The following is a 24,453-nucleotide window of genomic DNA, read 5'->3' on the forward strand; positions in this document are numbered from 1 at the left end:
CTTTAATAAGGACAAGAGGATGAGCTACCCATTCAACACTATACCTATAGAGGTACCTTCCATGGGAAGGGGAGATCCCACCTGGGTCAAGAAGCCACCATCACCATCTGGTGGTAGCTCTTGCACATTGCAGACAGGAGCCCTGCATCTGATTCCTGTTTTACCACAGTGACTTTCTGGTGGCTGCGCAAGGATGAACCTTCACTCTTTCCCATTAGATCTTTTTTTTTTTTTCTTCCAACTCTATTTCCCTCCCCCAGACTTATAAAAAAATTCTGCTCCTCACTACCCCGTCGTTTTCCCACCTAACACCTGGGGGTATGGGCACAAAGAATGAAACTCCCAGGACATCTGGAGAGAGATGCAGCAAGGAGCCAGGATGTCCCCCCAAATGGAGTCGTCAAGAGCTGATGCTACTGAACACCACAAGACAGGCGTCCCCACCAGGCACAGCGAGGCAGTCAGGAAATATCAAAGAGTTTTGGAGCTGGGTCTGCCAAGGAAGGACTTGGGTAGGTTCAGGAAAGCTGTTCCATGCAGTGGGAATAGGGAATGTGCTGGAAATCAGATCAGGAATAATGAGCCACCAATCAGGTGACATTTGAAGCAATAGCTCTTAACCACTTCTCTCCTCCCAAGCCTTCATCCATCCTTGGTGAAAATAATGGGTTCAGGAGGCTCTGAAGAGCCGATGCCAATCTTATGGGGAAATTACCAGAGGAAGTGAAGATCATGGAAACAGAATTAGAAAATTCATATTTACAGGGGGCCCACTGGGATGATCTCTTAACTGATACTTGTAATTTCTAAGAAAATACCAGAGGGAAGACAACAAATACATGTTTTGTAAGCAGCTGTAAAAAGGCCTGGGTGGCACAGCTATAAATCTTCCTATATGTGGTGGCAGAAAGGGATGGTACTGAGGAAGACAGGAATGATTGGAACTTTATGCCACAGCAAAGGTCCTTTTACCCACACTACCTCAATGCATTATCTGCAATACTATAAAATTAGGTCTCATTGATATTTAATTTTATACTAGAATAATTTAAGAGATAAATTTGAATACCTCTGTCTTCCAATCAGGTGTATAATCTCACAAAATATCCCCAAGAAATAACTCATCTATAAAATAGCTTGTATCAAATAGTTTGCACATCTGACCACACACACACACACACACACTCATGCGCACCTTGCTCTCTTCTTAGCCTCTACACTTTAAAAACCTTTGCAATCATCACAAGTGCATAGTCAGGGTCAAACAGGCTGCAGTGTTATGTTAGATCATGACAATATCCAAGGTACCAGGCAGGAAGAACATGCTAGACTTTTTTTTTGTTTTGTTTTGTTTTTTTTTAAATCCCCCCCGCTTTTTTTTTTTTTTTTTTTTTTAAAGAAATGTGTGGTCTGTGTTCAGGGACCAAGCTAAGCTCACATTACCAAGTGATGATAAATATTCCTAGAGGCCCAGAAGTCTCCTCCACATTCCTACAAGTATGGCACCTTCCAACATGAAGGGAGGACCGTTTGCATCCATGGAGGACAGAGACGAGTCCCTGAGGGCCCCATCACCACCAACCCAGCAGAAAGCCATGAATGATGCTGTGTACAAACTAACCATGGAGACATTGAAAAGATGTCAAGGTAACCCATTAACAAACATTAAAGGGAGTGGTAAACTGTCAGAGCCGATATGAATCACTCAACTAGATAAGCCCCAAATCAGGACTCCTGAGAACTCACCCTAATGATGCCCTTAACTACTTTCTTTTTGACTTAACACAATTTAACATCTTAACCTTTCCAAAATCAGCAAGCCTATCTATCTTAAGGAACTTCCCTGCCATTGTCCCCTCTTGCTAAATTAATGGTGCACTTGACAGTCAACAGTACCTGAGAAGCAACAAATCATTTGTGATCCTGAACAATGGATTTGATCTCTTGGTTTTAGAATGCCTGTATGTTATAGTGACATACTTTGCCCTGCCATTTTATGTTCCAGTTTCATGCATTTAGGAATCCAGGCTTGAAACTCCTGTTATCTCACTCCTCAAGTATTTACCAGGCTCCTCCTAGATCTGCCAACCACTGTGTGGGTACTGCATTTTTTTGGATGGAAGGCCTTGTCAGGGCTTGCCTCTCACAATCCATTCTGGTCTCAACTTCTCTGAAGTCTTCAATGACTGTCATCTGTGCATACGATTCAGCACTTTGACCATACAAGTTCCAGCTTAATGCGATTTTTCTGTAATGAACCTGATCTTACCAACAAAAGTTTACTCTGTTATAGAATAAAGTCAAAATCTTCCTTAGTAAATTACCACTTACACTGGAGCCAGCCTTCAGCCAATCAGGCCCAGGAACTTAACTACTAAGTCCAAATACATACAAATAGCTTCTGAATTCTGAAACAGACACCAAAGCCAGTTGAGCTTAGAGCATCACTTATTCAACACAAATCTGAACACACATCATTATTTAGCTTCCCATTACAAAGAGGTGGCTTCTGATTTTCAATAAAGTATGCCAAGTAATATTATGGCCTCAATAAAAACTCAAATACATCATGGCAGGGGAAACCCACTATTCATTGATACAAATGTATTTAAATATCTCAGGCATTAGTCATCAATGATCCATCCAGAAGTCAGTTGGTCATTATAAGCTCTGCTCGCCACTGTTAATTCTACTGAAAGGTAGGAGAGGGATTTAAATCATGGGAGTAAAAGGTCAGCTGTGAGAAGAAATTACAGGTTTCACTCAAATAAGATTATGTGTTTCTTACAAAAAGATGGGATCAAACCACAAACCAATCCACAACTTACCTTTGTGTTATGTCACGAAATGTTTCATTATCATTAAATATTTAACTGAAAAAAACATTTTAATGGCTTTATATTTTCTACTATATCATAATTCTCATTTAGGTAATTTTAACTTCTGATGTTTCATCCTTACAACTATTTCTTTGGATACATGAACTTCCCTTGGATATACATACATACACATTCTCCACTATTTCCATAAAATGTGGTCCCTTGAAGTGTTTGCTAGGTCAACAGAATGCATATTTTTCTTTCTATATATTTGGTAACAAACATGCATTTTGAAAAAATTTTAGAAGTTGAAAAAACGGCAAATACTCCTACCACCCTAATGTAATGTTAGTATTTTGTTGTGTATCCTTCCGATCTTTTCAACCTATGTATACAGGTTGAATGTTTCTTATACAAAATGATTAAAACCATTATCATTTTGGAATATTTGCATATACTTGATATAGCTTGGGTATGGGATCCAAGTTTAAAAACAAAAGCTCATTTATGTTTTACATACCCCTTATACACATAACCTGAAGGTAGTTTTATACAATTATTTTTAGTGCACCTGTGTTTTGACTAACCTGTTACATAAGGTTAAGTCTGGAATTTTCCATCGTAGTGGCATGTCAGTACTTGGAAGGTTTCAGATTTTGGAGCATCTCGTATTTTCAGATTAGGGATGTTCAACCAATACCTTTCCTTAAAGGAATATCTGGTTTGGTTTTATTGGAGTTTTGAATTTTTGTTCTAGAGAATATCACGTATTTCATTTACCTAGTTTTATTCAAAGACAAGACAAAAGACACTTGACTTTTGGTGTAAGACTTAATATGGAGGAAGGAAGAGATGAAGTAAGGACCTGAGAAAGGCGAGAAGTGGAGGGAAAGGCAGAGAGACAGCGGTAGGCAGCTGTCCTTTAGAACGCCATCTTTGAGAGCTTGCTACCTTTAAAACCACACAACTGCCATTAGTTACAACCCACGGGCTCATGTAAAGAAAAGAACCATACCACTGGCCAAAGAAGAAACTACCCCAGACTGACCTGGTATGGTCAAGGCCCAAGTCAACACCTAAACCCCGTTTCATGCAGTCATTGAATTTGATGACTGCTAATTCCTTACTCCAGGAACTATCAGATGTGCTCACTCAACTTGGACAACCAACCGTAGAGCTCAAAGTTCAAACCAGTCTAGCTGAACAGGTTAAAAACGCCCCAGAGTTTTAAGACCGACCAGTTCATTCCCTAGGTTCATTTCTCTCTAGGATCATTGTTTGGAAGATATTTTCTTCTCCTGGTTGTATCGTTTCAACTCCTCTCATGTAAAGGTTATTACCTGTGGTTTGGGGTTTGGATCAGAATGAGAGGAGAAACATCCCCGGAGCATCCTGGGTGGTAGGGTTCAGGTGGGGAGCAAACGAGATAGTGCTGAACTTTAAAGACAAAGGGCCCGTTGCCTTGCAAACAGCAGGCTCAGAGCAGAGAGAGAAAGGCAGCAAAAAAAAAAAAAAATTGATGTGGGCTTTAGAAAGTCTAAAAATAGGCACTTGAGGCAGAATGCTTTCTCTAGAGAACAATTTTAAAGATTTCCAGGAGGTGTCGGCTCTCACCACACATCAGAGGAGGACAAAGGCTTTGCTGGCTGGGGGGGTTGCAAAGCCCGGTGAGCTGCCTTTACTTCCCTGGTGCCCTGGACAGGTGAAAGAAACCTCTTTTGTTTCATCCTGCAGCAGTCTGACAAAGGGGCCTCCCGGAGAAGGTCAAGGCTGGGTTTCAGATTCAGGAGAGCAGTGCTGAATAGAGCGCCAGAAAATAGCTTCTGTCTTGCCACATCGATAGACGAGAGCAGCAGGCTGTGCAATGTTTTTATTAGAAAGACAAAGAATTCACCACTTGCAAAGAGGAATAAATACTGATCTCGTATGAAGAGAGCCATACCATCATATACAGCGTAAGTGTGCATCTGTTTAACTTCCATCATTCAAAAATACAAGATGCAAACAGGCAGGCGAGTGCGACTCCCTGCCACCAAGGTGACGTCACTGAAAAGTTCAAGACCAGAGTAGGCAGCCAGGGGCCCCAGTGTTGTCCATCCTCCTCCTGTAACTCAGGCCCTGGGGGTAACGAGCAGCCTCTCTTATCCACAGCTGCAGAATGGGGCCCACTCGCAGGCTCCTGACCCATGTCCCACTCCAGGTCAACTGAATCCATCGATGCATTTTTTTTTTTTTTTTTTAAAGAGTTCCCCAATGTGGAGCCAGGCTGGAAAACCACTGGTTCTAAGGACATGGGAGCTCCCCATCCACATCTGAACTTGTACCTCTGCTGTGCACAGAAGCCTAGAGCTGCCATCGAATACAGAGAACTTGGCTGAGAAGAAACCAGTACAGAGGAGAAGGAGGGGAAAGGCGTCTAAACAGGGGATTTGGCTTTCTAAATGGCGTTTCTAATCTTTTTTGACAGTGGCCGCCAGGGAATGCACATCCTGGTCCTTCAGTGTGCACGCGTGCACGTGTACCTGTCAGATAAACGGACGGGCTCTGGAGAACTGGGTCTGAGAGGGTGTGCATTTGTCAATTTTGATGAACCTTTCCAAACTGCTACAGGCTGTACCTACTACACACCCTCCAACAATTATTTAGGGGTAGCCATTTCCTCTCACCCACATCAACAGAGAGTGCTGTTAAATGTTTAATTTTGACAATTTGTTGAGAATGGTATTTCATTGGTGTTTTAATTGCTTTTCCCTTTTTATTGTGAGGCTATCTCAACACGTACACCTGCCTTGGTATTCCTTTTTCTTTGAACTGCCTATGCCCATTCTCAAGGATCGTTGTTCATTTAGGTTACTGATCTTAATCAATTTGTAGATGGTTATATATTAAGAAAATTAGCTCTTCTATGATAGAAACTGGCAGCATTTCCCTACTCTTTAATTTTGGCTATGCAAAAATGCTTAAGAAGTTTAAAACTTACAAAATTAAAACAAAAACTGAACAGTTAAAACAAAGTTAAAAATGTTGGCCTTTTTCCTCGAGTCTGGTCATTTGTACCTTCTGATTTTTATGTTGTAAAGCCACTTTAAACTTGTAAAAGCTTAAGTTTGGTGGGCATCGCTACTCTCACAGTGTTTGATGTGGAAAAGCTATCAACTCTTTTGAAGTCTGGTTCCAGCCACTTGGTGAACCACAGATTCTGCTTCATAGCTGAGGGCGTGAGCCTCTTGGGGCCAAGGTATAGTGTGGCCCACTGCATGACCAGGGCACAGTTAAGGCCGCCCTCTCACCACGGGGGCATGTGCAGGGGCTTGCATTCCTTGGTCAGCCGCACGTTTGCAGTGCCCCTCTAAGACAAGGATGAGGACCACAACTCAGTCTGTACACTCCTAGTGCTAACTCACCTGAAAACCAACATAGCCTAAATTCCCCTCCCTTGCCAGGTAAGGGATCCACCATAGGAGAAGAGGGAGCAGAGTACAGGGAATACCACCTTTTTGAACCCTCAAACCAAGTCTCCAAGAACAAACATTTTGGAACACACTGTATAAACTTTAGAAATTTTAAGCACGGACTCAGACCCTCTGAGAAACTTCTGTAAACTTCAAATTCATGCCCAACAAGGCTTCCGGCATGATCCGGCAGCATCTCCAGCAAAATCTCCATATGCAAAACCATGCCAAGCAGGCTCCTGGTAGGAAACCAATACCAGGGGAGAAGGGGACAGCATCCCCAGCCTTAGGGCCTGTACACGAGACAAGAGTGAGCAAAGCAATGATTTCTATGAAAATGGCAGTAGCAAAGTGAGTCGGTTCCACCAGGTCACTCTCCCCCAAATCTCTCCAATCAGAACATTAAGTCCTTAAGGTGATGAAGCAAAAGGCCACTTCTTTTAGATAGTGTTTCTTTTATAACTTTTTCCCTGTAACTCTTGACACCAAAGGTTAAGATAAGCAAAATAGTCTACAAAGAAGAGAGAAGGCAGAAGTAAGTGAAAGTGATTCAAAATTGATACCTGAAATTAATTTCTCCCTGAATTTTTTATTCTAATTTGTTATGCTTGACAGCAGAATGCATTACAATTCATATTATACATATAGAGCACAAATTTTCACCTCTGGTGATACGTAAAGTCACACCACTCGTGTCTTCATACACACATTTAGGGTAATAATGTCCATCTCACTACACCATCTTCCCTAACCCCATGCCCCTCCCTACCCCTCGGCTCTATCTAGAGTTCATCTAATCCACCCACGCTCCTCCCCCCAACCACATTATGAATCAGCATCCTTAAATCAGAGAAGACATTTGGCATTTGTTTTGGGGGGGGGGGGGATTGGCTCACTTCACCTAGCATTATATTCTCCAACTCCATCCAATTACCTGTAAATGCCATTACTTTATTTTCTTAATGCTAAATAGTATTCCATTGTGTGTATATATATCCGTTTTCGTTATCCATTCACCAACAGAAGGGCATCTAGGTTGGTTCCATAGTCTAGCTGTTGTGAATTGTGTGGCTATAAACATTGATGTGGCTGTGTCCCTGTAGTATGCCGTTTTTAAGTCCTTTGGATATAGACCAAGGAGTGGGATAGCTGAGCCAAATGGTGGTTCCATTCCCTGTCTTCCAAGGAATCTCCATACTGCTTTGCATATTGGTTGCGCCAATTTGCAGTCCCACCAGCAATGTATGTGTGCGCCTTTTCCCCCACATCCTCGCCAACACTTGTTTGTATTCTTAGTATCTACCATTCTGACTGAAGTGAGATAAAATCTTACAGAAATGCAAATGAAAACTACTCTAATTGGTAGAGATATTGAACATTTTTTCATATAGTAGTTGATTGATTGTATATCATCTTCTGAGAAGTGTCTGTTCAGTTCCTTGGCCCATTTATTGTTATTTGTTTTTTTTTTTGGGGGGGGGGGGGTGGTTAAGATTTTTGTGTGTATGAACGAACTTAAAGTGAACCAAATGTAATTTGGGTAAATTGGATCTGAGAAGCAATCCGAAATGATACCTACAAGTACACAAAAGAGTGAGCTGTACAGAACAGGCCCCGGAGTGCAGTGTGGGGCTCTGAAGCAAACACTCAACTAAGACAGGAGGAGCTCTAGTCTCTCAGGTGAGCAAGGAACAGGTGAAAAGCCATGGCCAGGCCCAGGGTATGGTGTCATCCTGCCCAGCCAGCTAGCACACTGCAGGACGACTTCCACTGAGACAAATGCAGTAAGTTCCGACCTACGTGCCATTCTCCAGCCACATGGAGTCTTTGTTTTTGCCTTTATGAAGACAAAGTTTATTTTCATCAGAAATCCAGCCAAGTGTTTGCATCAAGGGTAGCAGCATGAGATAGGCCACTTCTACCTGGAGTATCATTCCTCAGTGGCAACTCAGGGCCAGAAGGAAGCTATCTCCGCCAGGCCTCCCTAGGCAAGGGACAGGCCTAGGGGCATGCAAGGCATACCATCCAAGGCAGTGGGCCAAAGACTTAGAGGACAAAGGGAGTGCTCTGAGCAAGCGGGTGTCCCCTTCCAATCCACTGCTGCATACAGGGCACCAGCCATTATAATGGCTAAAGCACATCTAGAATATCAAGGCACGAACTGAAAGTGTGCAGCTGCAACTTCCTCTATTCAAATCAACTACGAGGATGCTCTGGAGCCAAGTCCCAGTGGTCCAGGATCACAAGCACGGCCATCTGCCCTTCAAGACAGTGGCTTCTGAACGTTCTCCAATATTATGGGCACAGAAAAGGCTAAAACAGACAGACGCGGGCTAGGAGCTGGAGACGTTTCCACAGCAAACTGTTATTACAAATGACAAGTGAACACGTGTGATCCACACCCCTCCCACACGCGAGATCTGGGGGGCATGGCTTGCCTTGATTTATTTGCGCTGCCTTCAAAGAATTCCTAAGACTGGTTGATTTATTTTTAAAAAAATCTATTTCTCATAGTTCTGGAGGCCAGAAGTCCAAGATCAGGGCATGTCATTTGGTGTCCAAATGAGGGCTGCATCTTTGGAGGGGATAGACCCTGTCCATATGAGGAAAGAGGCAGAAGGGCAAGAGAAGCAAACTCCTCCCCCAAGTCCTCTTATCACTGCTCCTTGTCCCATGCATGAGGGACGAGTCCTCATGGACCACTTGCCTTTTAAAGTCTCCACCACACTTGAATTTGGAGGCCACATGCTCAAACCATGGCAACACTCACAGGGTCTAGTCAGGAAGGAGGTGGGGGCTTTCACTTCCTCATAGGCACCTCCTGAGGTTCTCACAGCAGCATGCACCACTTTGCTTTTATGTTGTATAAATCAGTAAGTTTCAGTTTCCCCCACCGGCTGTTCCCGTCATGCTGCAAGACTTCTGTGCTGCCCTGATGCTGCTGTGTCTTTTGTGGGTGAAAGAACAGAACAAGGCCTCCTGCTCCAAGGGTGTTTTCTTTAACATGTATGTTCTTACTGTGTCAGTGCAACACTGGGCCCTACCTGTCGTATTTGGGACCTCAGAGACAGCAGGACCACTAGCCGCCGTGTTACTAGGCACTCTCTCTCATAGTCGACCTGGATTGACCACAAATGCCCAGGAGCATAAAATCAAGCACGAAGGAGGGAAAGGGCAGAAAAAGGCAGGCTTCAGGGACACCCCATGGTACTGTGGCCCACACAGGTGACCATGATACTTCCCCCACTCCTAGACTCCCAACCACCTCTCTGCCTGCTTCTCCCTCTCTCCAGCCACCAGGAGTAAGGAAACCATTCCCTGTAAGTCGCACTGCTCTTCCCAGCTGAGACAGTTCCAGGACTTTTGCTCTGGAAGCTTGCTTTCCTCAGGGTTGGCGTCTAAAGGAAATGAGCAAGACAACCTTAATATTGATCTAGTGTCCTAGCATCAGGACTGTCATGTGAAAACATTCCCTCATGAGAACTAATAAAGTATTTAAAAAAAAAATCAATGCCTATGTTACTGTAGACAGCTGTATGAATTGTCCTACCAGCCTGGAGAAAAAATCTTCATGTCTGCAAAAGAAGATACAGTATCTTTATTCTAGCATCACCTCAATCCGACACTCCCCTTCCTAAGTGTTAGTCAATTTCCATCCCACTGAAGACATGCCTGGCTTTCCACTTAGTTTTGCTTTTGGCAGTTACTGCAGACATTAGAAGATAGCAAAGGACATCCCTGCAAAATAAGGAGATGAATCACCCAAACCATTTTCCTCGGTGTGTGTTTTAAGCACCCCTGCTCTGTTCATAATTCTTAGCTACAACATAGCCACTTCAGCAATCTGAGCAAGATTTCATCCACCCAGAAATGGACTCTTCCCCTGCCTGCAGAAGTTTTTTTTTTTTAAAAAAAAAAAAAAAAAAAAAAAAAAAACAAAGAAACTCAAACATACCAGGCAGAAACTTAGCCATACTTGCATTAATACTGTCTATGTACATTATGGCAAAGTGAGCTACAAGAGGAACATAGAAAAAACTCTTAGAGCCCTTCCTAACATCTTCTGGGCCTCTTTTATGTCATAGGAAGCTTAGTTTCTCTATAGTTCCAAAACACCTATAAACTCAGGTAGAACCATATACAAATGAATTTTTTTTTATTCCCAAACCAAATTGAAATTCTTCTGAGATGACCCACACCTGTTCCCATAAACAGTACAGGTATAGGCAACCACATAACTATTATTTTTCTGAATTTGGGGTTGTAACTCTGTGGTAGCGTGCTGGACTCAAGATACTGGGTTCAATCCCCAGCACCACATAAAAAACTAATGAATAAAATAAAGGTGTTATGTCCATCTACAACTAAAAAATATATTTGTAAAAGAATGTCAGAGGGCTAGGGTTGTGACTCAGTGGTGGAATGCTTGCCTGGCGTGTGTGGGACACTGGATTCAATTCTCAACACCACATATAAAGATCCACTGACAACTGAAAAATATTTTAAAAAATGAACGTCAGTTTGAAAACTCCTTTCTTAGAGAAACCTAGCACAGTGTTGAAGTTCTGAGCCATAAAAGCTTAAATATAAAAACACATTCTAGTTCATTCCATCAATGGGACCATATTGGGATATAAAGGTCTTCTCATTTGAAGAATTTTGTTTCTTTTCAAGATTATTTATTCCTTTTTGGAGAGTGGCATCTCATTTTGACGAGTCTACAAATTCAGCAAATTGTTTGGCAGGGGAAAGAAAGGGAAAAAGAGGAGATAATATTCAATGCTATGTATCCTTTAAAACCAACCAGGTGAAAAGTAAATATTGCTTTAATAACTCTCCACTTTGTGTGCCACTATTGATAATGACCTAAACACCTGCAAAAACAAACAGGATTTGAATTAATACTGTCCTTGAAGAAAGAACTCCAATGATTAAATTTGGAGACAATTTTAACTGTCTGGAATAAAAAGGCACCTGCTGAAATGGCCACCAGGGGGCGCTCTAACTCCAATACACCTGAGTGGAGCCCAAGCAAGTAGAGCCACTCAGTCCTCATGGGCAGAGGCTTTAGAAGTTCTGCCTCTAGTGAGATCTGTGGGCAGAGGGGCTAAACATGGGGCTTTCCTTCAAAAGAGGATTTTTCCTAACTTTAAAGTAGGAAGGAGCTAAAAATGAAGTGATGCAAACCCATAGAGAAATTGATATTTAAAATTATAACTTGAGTATTTTAAAGAATTGAGGGATTTAAAGATATCTAGAGAATAATAAAGAGAAAAATAAGGGATTGATATATGCGTGCACGTGCACACACACGCATATATAAAATCACTTGGAGACAGCACCACAGGAAAGAACCTACCGAGGTGACCACAACCAAGGATCTGGAAGAATGAACACTAGTTTGCCACGCACATGCAAGGAATTAGAGGGGCAATGGTGGCCATGGACGTGTGCCCTTAGGCCAATGTGGGACTACTCTAGTGCAGAGAAAAATCAACATGTGTCCTAAGCACCAACATAGAGACCTGCATGGGCTGAGGGGTCAAAGGTCAGGGCCTGTATGTCTAGGGAAGTGCACATGGAGACCTGAGAAATGGGCTTGAGACGGGACGAGAGCAAGTCTGTCGTGCAAAGGGAGAGGGAGATGTTATAGGCCCTGCAAGGCACTGGGGAAGGACAGCCCAGTTTCTCAAAGGACTAAGTAGGCTGCACCAGAGGACTTCACAGAGGGCTGTGTCAACACTAATCCATGGCCATAGACCATCACCAGAGGATCAGCCAGGGGCAGAATGGTCACAAATGGTCTCCATTTGTGAGAGAAACCCATGCTCATGTGGCAGAAGAAAAAAAGAGCCCAAGACAACTCCCAGTTCCCCAGAGTGGATGCCTGAATGAACAGATCATTAAGAAAAAAGAAAAGAAAAGAAAAAAAAAAAAACCAAAGCTGGGCTCAGTGGTACATCCTGTAATCCCACTGGCTCTGGAGGCTAAGGCAAGAGGACCATGAGTTCAAAGCCAACCTTAGCAACTCATCAAAGCCCTGTCTCTAAAATACAAAACAGGGCTGGGGATATGGCTCAGTGGTTGAGTGCCCCCAGTTCAATCCCCACCACCTACCTCCCCTACAAAGAAAAAAAAAAAGTATTAGAAATTTTGACATTCCAGGCCAAGAAACTGTATAAGGACAAATGCTTCTAAATTATGTGGCTCCACCGGTGGTTCACATCTCATTTCCAGAACAAGATGGTCTGGTACATATTTAAATAACAAGAAAACATGAAGTCACACTATGGGGAGCCAGTAAACCACACTCCAGAGAAGGAATGTACAGTTTTGTCATCCAGACTCACTAGATAACATTGAAGATCATTTCAACCAACCTTAAAGTCACTGTTCTCAAAGAACCTCCAAATCAGTACAAGAGGGCAAGCTCTGATATGTCACATGACCAATGCTATCACTTCCAGACTGAGAGGAGGGGAGGGAAGCTATCCCACCCAGTCACTTTAAACTTTAAAAAGTCACTTTAAACATGGTATTTCTTCCAACTTCTTCTCTACTTTCGTACCATGAATGCCTAATTTCCAGCATCTAAAAATAACAGTGACTTGAAATGATAATCAGTTCTGTGAAAGGGGAAGCACAATAATGTCCCTACACCAACAAGGACAGAAACAAAAAACCACCCTTGAAGTATCCTCATTGCTCCTTCCTCTCTGCATGCCAGAGAAATATCTGCACACACTAAGAGTCAAGGGGTATTTTTATAGTTTGTGTTGATATTATACAGCAGGAATGCCAATTCTTTTAATAATTTACTGAGGAGTTACACATTGTAGATTCCTTATTAAACATTATTTGCACAAAGGTCATAAGCCTAGGAAATATTCAAGAAGAAAAACAGGCAACATTTTAATTGCAATACACTAATTTATGTATCTGCGTCTGCTTGTATGCATACAAATTCAACTTTATTTATCATTCATGCATTTTATGTGCAAAGCAGTGAAAATAATTACTTTTTCCCAAGACAAAACATTTTACAGTTGCATTCATTTGTAAGCCTTAAAATTCACAGTGCATATCCAAAAGTTTCATAAGCAACATTTTAAGCTTGCTGCCCTTGAACAGAAAATAAATAAAAATAAAAGCCTACTGCAATATCTAGGAATTCCACTTCCCCAGGCCAAAAAAAAAAAGTCAATACTGGCAGAATTACTGTTTGTCATTAGCCAATCAGCAGCTCTATGAGAGGGCTGAATTTGGAAGTCTTGACTACATACTATTGACACTTCCACTTCTAAACATACCTGTGGTAGCAAGTCAGTGCCTTGTACTCTCAGGGGCTGGCACATGGTCACATCCATTTGTTTTGTTTGGGGCTCAGAAAACAATACTCCAAAGTGAGAGCCTCAGAGGCCAGGTGTCTCCCTGCCTTGAGTCCTTCACCTCTCATTCTCCCTCCAGGCAGGGCACAGAAATGAGAATTCCTCTTCCCCAAGGCAAACACAGAAATCAGAGCCCTCTCCCCAAAGCCAGCCATAAAACCTGAAAACATTCTCATCTCCCCACCCCCGCCTGCCTGCCTGTGCAACAACTGGCCATAAAGAAACTAAGAGGGGTCCTGTCTCACACTCCAAAGAAAAGATGCTGCCACAGAAGGGCCATGAAGGATCTGGACAGGCCTGGGTTCCTGCTGTCCATTTCTGGGGGCTCAGACCCTCTTGGTCCAAGCACATTCTACCCGGCCAACCCTGTGCTGTTGAACCTGAGCACAACACGGCAGCTCACCCCGGGGCCTTGGGTCTTCACTCTGAAGGCTCTCAGTTCCTCTCAGCAGGTTCAATTCAAACTATCAAGAGCAAGTTTGAACTTCCCTACAGTTTATATGTTGTCCGGGCTGCTGGTGTGTCATGGTGGAGAGCATAAAAATCTCACAAAGCCTCAGTTATTTGTCTGACCCTTTGTAGGGGGTGGAAAAAAACAAAAAGTTCACTGGCCTCCGATTCAGATGCAGCCCTTCAGAAACATTTTATTTACCACTTAAAAACCTGACTTTTCACATTATTATAAGCCTAAAAAAATTGTTATCCTCCTGGCCCTTCCCCCAAATATAAACAATAGTTTTATGAAGTCTATGACAAGGTTTCTTAGAGGAGTCCCTAATCCAACATATAAGAGGTGTATCTGAGAATGACATTGTGGAATGCCACCGATGTGTTTTCCAAATGGATTCTAGATTGTGCACTTCCCAAAGCATGCCTCTCAGATGTGGCAGGATGTTTTTGCCTTCAACTATGCAGATGCACAGCAGGCCCAAAGTCACATTCTGAGACCCTCTGAGGCCTCACGCTGGGAATGGGTGCAAGACAAGGTGGCCCTTCCAGACTTTGGGAGGGGAGTGGGTAGCAGCCCTCTGCCTCCCGTGCTGTGTTCCTGCAGGCTTGGGGGCTAGCTCCATCTTTGTAAAAATAAATGTTTCCTCCTCGTCTTACACCTTCCAAATGCTTTCACTTCTGACTCATCTCAACCTGGCAACTCTGCCCTTCCTCACACTTGAGCTGCTCCTTGTGGTCCTTCCTAACCCCCAAAAGGGAAACACAGGAAGGCACGCAAATAAGGGTGATGGCATGGGGTCACAAGGTGGCAGCTGAACAGTAAACGCAAGGAGGGAAGGGGGGCAGGCAGCTGGGGGAGAGGGGTTAAGTGAACCAAGCATGCTGGAGTGTGTCAGGGAGGGGAACCCAGCTCCAACTGTGCCACCCCCAGAAGTCCTACTCCACTCCTCTCACTATCCTTGGTAGTGAGGTCAAGCCCCAGCTATGCAGCCACTCGGGAATTTCTCCATATTCTCTGGCTCTCCTCTGACCAGGTCAGTGAAATTTATCAAGCACCTACTATGTGTCAAGTACTCTCATCTTCCTGAAAGCAGATTCTTGGTGCAGACTATGGGGAAAAAAGAGGAGTGAGAGATGCACCATGTTCCTTCTATTCTCAAACCATTCGTTGGGGCAAAGCCTCCTCCATGACCCTGTGTGGTTGTGCATCAGGAGGCAACGGAGGGGAAACAGTTCTGATGGAGGGGTTCTCCCCAACCCAACACCAAGAGCTGCCTCCCCTCGGACAAACCCCAATGTATGAGGAAATCTTTAAAAACTGGTCGCACGTCTTCTCTGCATTCCCAGCTACTGCCCACTGGCCACTGCCTGGTGTTTCCTGTGATTCAAGATGGTCAAGAGGACTCACGGTCCTGGCATTGGCTACAGTGCAGCCAGCCTTGGAGTCCAACACAGCGGGGGACACGCTGCCCTGTGCATTGACCCATCTGCCACCCTCCAATGTTTCCCTCAGGAACCTGGTGGGCTGGGTGGTGTGAAAGCTGAGACAGACACTTTAGAAGGAAGCTGCTTGTACTCACATGTTTAAAGGCCAGGGGGTAAACAAACGTAAACACTGCATGGCTGTGATGGAGCTAGGTTTTTTTAATTTATATTTGGGGGAAAGGGCTAATATCCTTTTGTGTCATTTTGGTATTTCGCAGTGGGGACAACAGAGCAGTCTGAGGTGGGTTCTCTGGGGCTCTCACGTGAGTCACTCACCGTTCGGGTTATTTGGAACAGGGATTTTAAGACAAACACGTTTTGGCCCAGAGGCTGTTAGTGTTGGTTGGTGTTGTGATTCTCAGCAATGCCCAAGACAGCTCAGCTGCTCAGACAGACCTCTGGAGAGGGAGGGAAACTTGGCAAGGGCCACAGATCACCAACAGGGCTCTGCATCGTGCAAGGTGCTCTGCCATGGAGGAGGAAAAGAAGTCGGCTCTAATTGCCAAAGAAGATCTTGTACAGGGCACAAAACCAAAGGCAGGCCCATCCCTCAAGGGACCCCCTGGCCTGAGGGAAGCTGGCTGCATGTAAGACAGGAGCTATGGGCCCTTGGTGACCCCAGGGGCTCAGTTCCACCCGATTCTAGCACTTAGCCACCCCCACGCCCACATCCAGCTGCCAGCCCATGTGTCTGCATCAGCAAGATTCTCCCAAAACCTGAAATACAGATGTTTAATACAGAATCTCCCAAAATGTTGGCTCAGGGTTTCGGCTGCTGCTGCTCCACTGTCCAAATAAACCCATCAGTAGATTCTGCCTAATCCACAGGGACCGATGCTGTGTACACTCCAGCCTGAGCACTGTCCCAAAAGTGTTTATGGTTGAGAGAAGGAACTTCAAAACACAACCTTGAGGTTTTCCCAGGAGAGGATTTACTTTTTTTTTTTTTAAAGCAATGGAAAATAACGATTTCTAAACCTTTAGGAGAAAAAAATAAATTAAAATTTACATGTAGGGATTGGGGGTGAAGCTCAGTGGTACAGCACTGGCCTAGCATGTGTGAGGCTCCGGATTCAAGGCCCAGCACTACCATAATTAACTAATTGATTAATTACAATTTACATGTTTATAATGTGAATACATCTCTTCACCAATTACTTGCTGGTCATCTGGGGAAAAAATCTGTAATTTGACACTGGTGGAATCAGACCACCCCCAGGTTAACCAGAGATCAACCTCTGCACCACTGATAACGGCATCACTGGGCACTGAGTCCTTCCAGGAGCACACACTATCACTCATCCTGCCAACGTTTAAATTGCATTTGATCCAACTTTTAGATGCAAGGTCTAATAAGCAGGAAACACATGGGAAAGAAGAACACATTGATTCATTAGCTGATAATATTATCAGGAAACGATCGAATTTGGAAAGTAACACAACCTACCTATCAGTCATTTCAAAGAGGGGAAAGGAGGAAAACCGTTCTAGGCTAAGACTCTGAACAGATCTACCAATTAAGTGCAAAACATGATTCTTAGCTGAATTTCAACAGCTCAGATACAAGAGGCATTTTAGCGACATTTGGGAGAACACAGATAACATATCTGATAATACTGTCCACTAGGCAATTATTTGTAATTTTATGAAAACAGTCCTCTAGTTATATGGAAATAAGTTGGGGGGGTATTTATTTATTATTAAGTGGACTGAAGTATTTAGGGACTAATTACCATGATGTGTACAATTCACTTTTGAATACCTGGGGGGATAACTGATGAAGCTAACAGCAAAACTGTACCACCTGGAATCTAGATAAAGCAAACCATTGTCAGCTGGCCACAGACCAGCATCATGTAGCATTGAGGCCCCCGATTGTCACTGAGGAAAAAAAAGATGGAGAAGGTTACACTAAAATTGCAATAAAATGACCTATCCTGTCCCTGCTGACACCCATAGCAGAAAGCTGAACATCTAGAAACAAAAGTGCAACTGAAAAGACAGTCTGAAACCTTAAAAGATACCCTAAGTTTAGAAGAAAATCTTTCAGATCTTACTTGACAAAGTATCTATTATAAACATAATGATTTATAGTATTTCCAGTTTAAAAAGCTTGGTCAGATATCAAATACAATGGCCAGTTTCCTTAAATCTGTTCACAAAAGAAAAGGACCATATCATCCATCTCGGTTTTAAGGGGAACCTGATGGTCATCTGGTCCAATGACCAACCAATGCCTGAACTCGCCTTCCAGGAGGAAGGCCAGCTTATCACTGGAGAAAGCATGACATCAAACCCATGTAAGTCTGGACTTAATTTGTTCCCCCACTTCTGACAGCTTTGTCTGACCTTGGGCCAATGACAACCTCTCAATTTCCTCACCCAAATAGAGACAATTAATACTTCGTCATAAAGTTCAGACAGGATCTGATGACATCACACTGGGTTCCAGCACGTGGCCTGCCAACGGTGAGCACTCAATAACATTCTGTAAATAACATTTGTGAGGGGCCAAGGCTTATGGTTCAGTTCCCAGTTCTCCAGTCTAGTGGTGGTAGAGGGGGAACATCTTATTCTTTCTTACCTCAGTTTCCCTATCTGCAAAATGGGAAGAACAGCACTTAATGCATAGAGCTACTGGGGAGATCAAGTTAGCTCCTACCTAAGTAGTTCAGACCATGTCTGGATTCCTCTCCCTGGAACCCTAAGTTACAACACTCCAAGAACCATAGCACATACACCCAGTCTCAAAAATGGCATCAAGAAACCCTGATCACAAAGCCACGAGTCTCTTGAGGGGGTAAACCCCAAGTTCCTGAGAACATGCATTTTGTCAGGAAGCACAACAAGGCCTAAGAAACATGCAGGCCAATATGGAAGGCCACGTCGCTGCCCAGGCTATGGAGAACCCATCAAGCCCAGGGTGGTTAAGCCCAAGATCCCAAAGGATGTCGACTGCGAGCTCAGTCAACCGTGGACTTCATCCACCCCGGGTAGGAGTGTGTGCTTGGCCCACCTTGCCAAGGTCTCAGGCTCTGCTCAGGCCTGCCAGGTTAGACAGTCTCCACAAGGCACTTGGGCAAGTGGCCTGTGGATCCCCACCTGCAACTCCTGATGAGGTTTCGGGCACTTTAGCCCCATTCCTGGAACTGCCCCGGTGCTCACCCTGGTCAGCTGGTGCTGATGCCTGGCTCATCACCTCCACTTCTTTGTGGGGTGGCAGGCAGCCAAGAGGACCTTCAGCACCAGTGTCCTGATCCCTGGGTGCAGGGCTCTGACCTTCCATTCCCAGCCCAGCTTGGTCACATGAGCCCAGTAGGAGACTCTGGAATTTAGCACAGTGAGTACGCTCCTCCAGGGTGTGAGGTAGCAATTTTACACAAGTACTAGCAGCAGATGGAGACCTTTCCCGGCTGCCATCCCCCCAGTGCCCAAGGTTCTTTTCTCGGGTGCTTCCCTTCATCTCTAGGCACTCGCCTTTCATGGGAGTCCCGGGAAGGCCTCCTCTGCAGGTCCACACAGACCCCCAGGACAATCAGAAAGAGCACCTCCCCTACATGCCTGGGGGACAAGAGGGACAAGTCCACAGCACCTCAGGAAGAGGAGGTCGGCAGCTGGGCCAAGCACACCCTGACCACATTCCACTGAGTGAGTCTCTGGGCCTACAAACAGTAACAAGGCAGGGACTAGGAGGAGACTTGTGGAACCACCGCAGCCCGAGTGGCAGCCACTGTTCTCAGCCGGGGTCAAGGGTCAGGGGACCTCAGCAAGTATACTGCCACAAGAACTGGCCCTGGCGAGATGAGTGAGTAGCTGCCAGAAAGCACATGTGCAGATTTCAGACGGAGGAGGGAAAACAGCTAAGGAAAGAAGAGGCAACTTCACATTTAGAGAATGGTGAGCTTTCATGACAAGAGTAGGACAGGAAGGAAAGAAGAGAGGCCAGCACCCACTTCTTGTACCCTTGGTGATTACTTCTTGAGGACCCACTAAGTGCCTGGAAGATAAAAAGTAAGAATGATGCAATTCTGGCCACCAGGAGCTAATGATCTACTTTAGGAACAACTATAAAACAATTATAAGAAATTAGTACAGGGGCTGGGGATGTGGCTCAAGAGGTAGCACGCTCGCCTGGCATGCGTGTGGCCCGGGTTCCATCCTCAGCACCACATACAAAGATGTTGTGTCCGCCAGTAACTAAAAAATATTTAAAAATTCTCTCAAAAAAAAAAATAAATTAGTATAAACAAATCAAGTCCACGAAGAACTATGCCCAGTGCTGCCCAGGAATTATGGGTACCACAAAGACAGGAAGTAACCTGCTAGAGACCAGGAGGAGACTTGAATGCTCAAGGAGAGGAGGACTGGCCAACTGAGCACTGAAGGCCAAGGCATCAAAGGTGCCACTGTGACCTGGGCCAGGTATGAGGATGGTCTCGGGTATAGAACAGCTAGAGCAACATTTCAGGGGAAAGGAGGCTGTGTGGGAGCCCGAAATGCTCCTGTGCAGTGGGATCTACCTCCCTTGACGATTAACAGCACATTACTCAGTCTGTTCTTTTAAAGGGTTTAATTTTCCCTTGCTCAGCATCGTTTCAAAAACTTTTTGGAAAAAAAAAAAATAACATCTTTTCATGGCTTGGAAGTCAAGACTGGAAGACTCTGATCCAGAGTCACCAGAACCTCAACTTACACCTTACTCCCTAACATCCACCCAACATGGCATTTCTTCCAGAGTCCCAGTTTAGATGTATGACCATAACAACTGCCCTTTCTCAACCTCCAGGTGCGGCCAAAGGGGACCGTCCTTCACCACCACTGCTGCCCTCCGAGTGTGCCAACTCCATCATTCAGGCAGGGCCTCAACTCAACTATCAGGTCTCCTCTGAACAAAGGTGCCTTTAATCAAGTCGGACTTTGCTGGAGGAAAGGTGGAAGATGATCCGGCATCTTAAGCACGGGACTGGGGCCCAGAGAGACAAAAATAAGGGCACTTCAGACACAGGCCTCTCAAGGGAGGACCAGTGACCTCAGCTGAGGGGGCCCCAGCACCCCACACACTCCCACCCCAGATGAGCATCCGGCAGCTCCCCACCACCACCCTGGAAGGGCAAGTAGCCATGAAATGCTCCATCCTCCCCAGCTGCCCCTGTCAATCAAATTCAACCATCACACTCTGGCCCTACCTCAGGCCAAGGGACCAAATAACCTCCCTTGGAGACACAAAAGGAGCCCAGAGGCTGCAGAGCCAGGCCTCCACCACATCCAGGGTCCTGACAACACTGCCCACGAGCACGCCCCCCACCCCTCCTCCTCCTCCCCACCCCCCTTCTGCCAGGGCAGGCAGAGGTACCCAGAGACACACGAGGGGGACAGAATACTTGGGGGTAGGCTGGGGCGAGGGGAGACTTGCTGGTCTAGGCTCTGAAGGACACCGTGGATGGCAGAAACACTACAGAACCTCCTTCGCTGGTGACCACCAACTTAGAACACCTCACAACTGCCCGTCAACTGGAATTACTTTGGGTTCCTTCCCGAGTCTCACATGCCTGTCTGAGGAAAGGGTCGTTCCCTGTTCCACAGAGTACACTACGACATGGGTGGTTTTAAAGGCTTTACCCAAGGCAGCATTAAGGTCATCAGGCCAAATAAAAGGTTATAGCTGTGCCACCCCTGTGACCCCAGAGTGAGTGCCAACATGGCACTAACCCACGCTGTCACCAACCCCTCAGATTTAGCTCACTCATCAGCAAACAGGTCCTTAAGGAACAGTAGCACTTAAAAGTCGGCTGACACCTGAGAGAGGAGGAAGGCAGGCAGGGAGGTGTGGGCTTCCTCTCTCTAACCTCAGGAAAGGAGGGACACAAAGAGGGTTCAGTTTCTGGCTCACTTTCTGCCAATGGATGCATGAGGCCAAAACACAATTTGTCTTTCTAATTAACATCTTGGAGGACAGCTCTTTTTTCACCCTATCCCTAAAAAAACCCAGAGAATCAAACTTCAAGGCTGAAACTCACTCAACTCTAAGATTCTGAGCCTCATTCCCCTAGGATTTCAACCTCACACCTTCACAGTAGGCAGAGAAATCCAATCTGAATCAATTTTGTTTTTGAAGAAGTTTGGATAAAAAAATGCAAAAGAAAATTAATCAACTTTTAAAAACATATCAAGATTATCTAAATCCAACTTCTTTCAAATAATTAACTTTACTGGAAAGAGTGAAAGCAATAGGCTTTTTGGGAAGGGGAGTACTGGGGATTGAATTCAGAGGCACTTCACTACAGAGCCACATCCCACCCCCTTTTTTATGTTTTATTTAGAGACAGGATCTCAGCCTAAGTTGCTGAGGCTGGTTTGAAACTCACGATGCTACTGCCTCAGCCTCCCTCACTACTGGAATTATGGGTGTGCGCCACCAGTAACAGGCATTTTTAACCTAACAGCACAACTACTAGTAATCGTGTAAATGTTTGAAAAAAAAAATTAAAGTTTTTGCTCTAGTTCTTGGTGCTCTGTTAAGAGGTGAAAGACAGAAAAATGTGAGATGTCTGTGTCCAGTACATTTTTAATTTTGCAACAGAGACCAGCAAAAAAAAAGTTAGAAAGCCACCAGATATACACCTGTGAATCCTAAACCCTAGTGCCCACTGCAGACCGAGAATCCCAGGAAATGGCATTTCACTTCAGGGGTGAGGAGTGGCCCGAAACCAGCAGGAAGCGCTGCTCTACGTGGGAAGAGTGGAAGCAGGGACTCTCCTGCCTCCGTCCCACTCTGGCCTGCCTGTGCCCAAGAGTGACTTCACTGTCCCATGGGAAGGGCCCTCCAGGGGGCTGCTGTCAGTGTCAAGCCTACACTCAAGACGGGAGGTCCCCTGTGACACCACCCCAGGAGCTAACCCTCCACTTGTCACCTGAGGCACACACAGGCACAGGGGTATTTTAAGAATTTTACCAATATTGTTTCAATTGTATTTCTTTGTAATTTCTCTAGGTGTCATTCTAGTAACTTACAAATTCTTTAACAGACAAAACTAAATGGCAGATCAGACAGTAAAGGTGTGACCACTGGTGGCATGGACTTCTGTTGGGGCATGTGGGGATGACAGACAGAAAGGGGCCTCCTTACTCCAAGGCTCCTGCATCAGGTGGAGGCCCTATAACCAGCAGTCACCAAGGGCCACAGCATAGGGGCCAACAGGAAGAAACCAGGAACCCGATTAGACTCTTCAGCAGCCACCTGCGCTGAGAAACCCAAGATAAGCCAGACCACTGCCACAGACTGACCAGAGCCCTGGGCAGGGACAGGCAGGTTGGTCTGGTCAGTCTTCCAGCACCCTGGCTTGCGTGACCTGGGCAAAGAGCTCCTGAACTTGAGCTCCGTCAACCATAAAATGGGAAGGCAGGACGAGACCATCTCGGATGTCCTCCTGGATCTAAAGCTCAAATGATCCGTTGTCCCAGACCCAGTTCATTCCTACTTTCAAGTGGCTTCACCCTCACCTGGCCACCAGTGCACCAACTGGAGGCCACACATCACGGAGTCCAGCAGGACAAAAGGGTGGATTGAAAGTATGTGAATATTACGTATAGAACTGGGGGCAGAGGTGGTGGTGAAACAACCGGAAAGCTACGGCTGTTGCCCCTGGTAAATCGCATGGTCATCACCAAATCTCTTCCCTTCAACTACACACATGGAGGATACCCAGTTCTCACAGGAACAAAATGACACTTTCATGTTTCCCAAAGCTAGGAGGAAAAAAAAAAAAATACAGCCATCCCTTAGCATCCCTGGGGGACTTGTTCCAGGACCCCCCATGGCAGATGCTCAAATCCCTGATATAAAATGGTGTAGTATTTGCATAGAACCTATGCACATGCTCCTGTATATTTAACTCATCATTAACTCAGATTGTTTACAATACCCATCACAAGGGCTGTTAAATAGTTATACCATATTATTTAGGGAATAATGATGTGGTCAGTACTGACATAATTGATTTTGCACAAATATGTTTGGCTGGAGGTTGGCTGAATCCACGGATGTCACTGTGGATGTCGAGAGCCAGTATATTAAAATAAGCAGTCACATTTCTAAACTGTCTCTCCTCAGGGCAAAAATTTCCACAGCCATAGACTCTAACTTCCTCAAGTAATGGGCCCACCCAGGAGGAGGAGTCTGCTAACTGCCCTTGGGATGCACAGTTAGATCCCTGTGCAAATGTGGCCCTGGGCTAGATGCAACAGCACTAGGCAACCTGTCAACCTCTGCTGGTGGCCCCTGGGGGGAAAAAAAAATCCCTCCAGGTGGTTCTGACATACATCCAAATTAGAAAAGTACTTGCCACGCTCTACAGAAGCCCACCCAAATAAATCACACGTACCTGGCTCCAAAGATATCCTTTTTGGCGAGATCAATTCCAGAAACAACTTTTACTCTGAGAATACGGGATTCTCCCTGTTGGAGAGAGAAAAAATAAAGTTAAAAAAAAACCCTGATCTTCGATGTACTGCACTCTTGCACCCAACTTTCAAGGCCGTGACTTCTGCCTAGTGCAGCACTGGCACAGAGAATGGGGTGCCTGGAGCAGATGCCACTCTTCCTTACAGTGAGGTCCAGAAAGAAGTGCAGCAACTCCAAGATGCCAGGGCTCCAGAGATGGAGACAGCCAGCGAGCGAAGCCCACGTTTCGTTCCAAGAGGTCACTAACGTCAACTATTCCTGCCTTTGAAGAAGCGCTTCCCCGTTGTACCAGAACAGAACCACAGACATGGAACTACCCACATAAAAGTCCAAGAACAACCCGGTAACAAATGTAATAAGTCTGTTAAGTGTGGCATGGGATAAAGGACTGAAAGTTT

General features: G+C 45.0%; 1 protein-coding gene across 2 annotated transcripts in view; it reads right to left on the reverse strand.

Annotated features, from left to right (window-relative positions):
• The window catches only part of Nedd4l (NEDD4 like E3 ubiquitin protein ligase), a 304,029-nt gene that overhangs the window by 185,599 nt on the left and 93,977 nt on the right, over window positions 1-24,453 (reverse strand). For both annotated transcript variants that reach the window (XM_026393205.2, XM_077792371.1), the window contains exon 2: window positions 23,976-24,049. In XM_026393205.2, coding sequence (XP_026248990.1) covers window positions 23,976-24,049 — 74 coding nt within the window. The remainder of the gene's footprint in view (window positions 1-23,975; window positions 24,050-24,453) is intronic.

Source organism: Urocitellus parryii, chromosome 13, assembly GCF_045843805.1.
Source record: "Urocitellus parryii isolate mUroPar1 chromosome 13, mUroPar1.hap1, whole genome shotgun sequence".
NCBI classification, from domain to species: domain Eukaryota; kingdom Metazoa; phylum Chordata; class Mammalia; order Rodentia; family Sciuridae; genus Urocitellus; species Urocitellus parryii.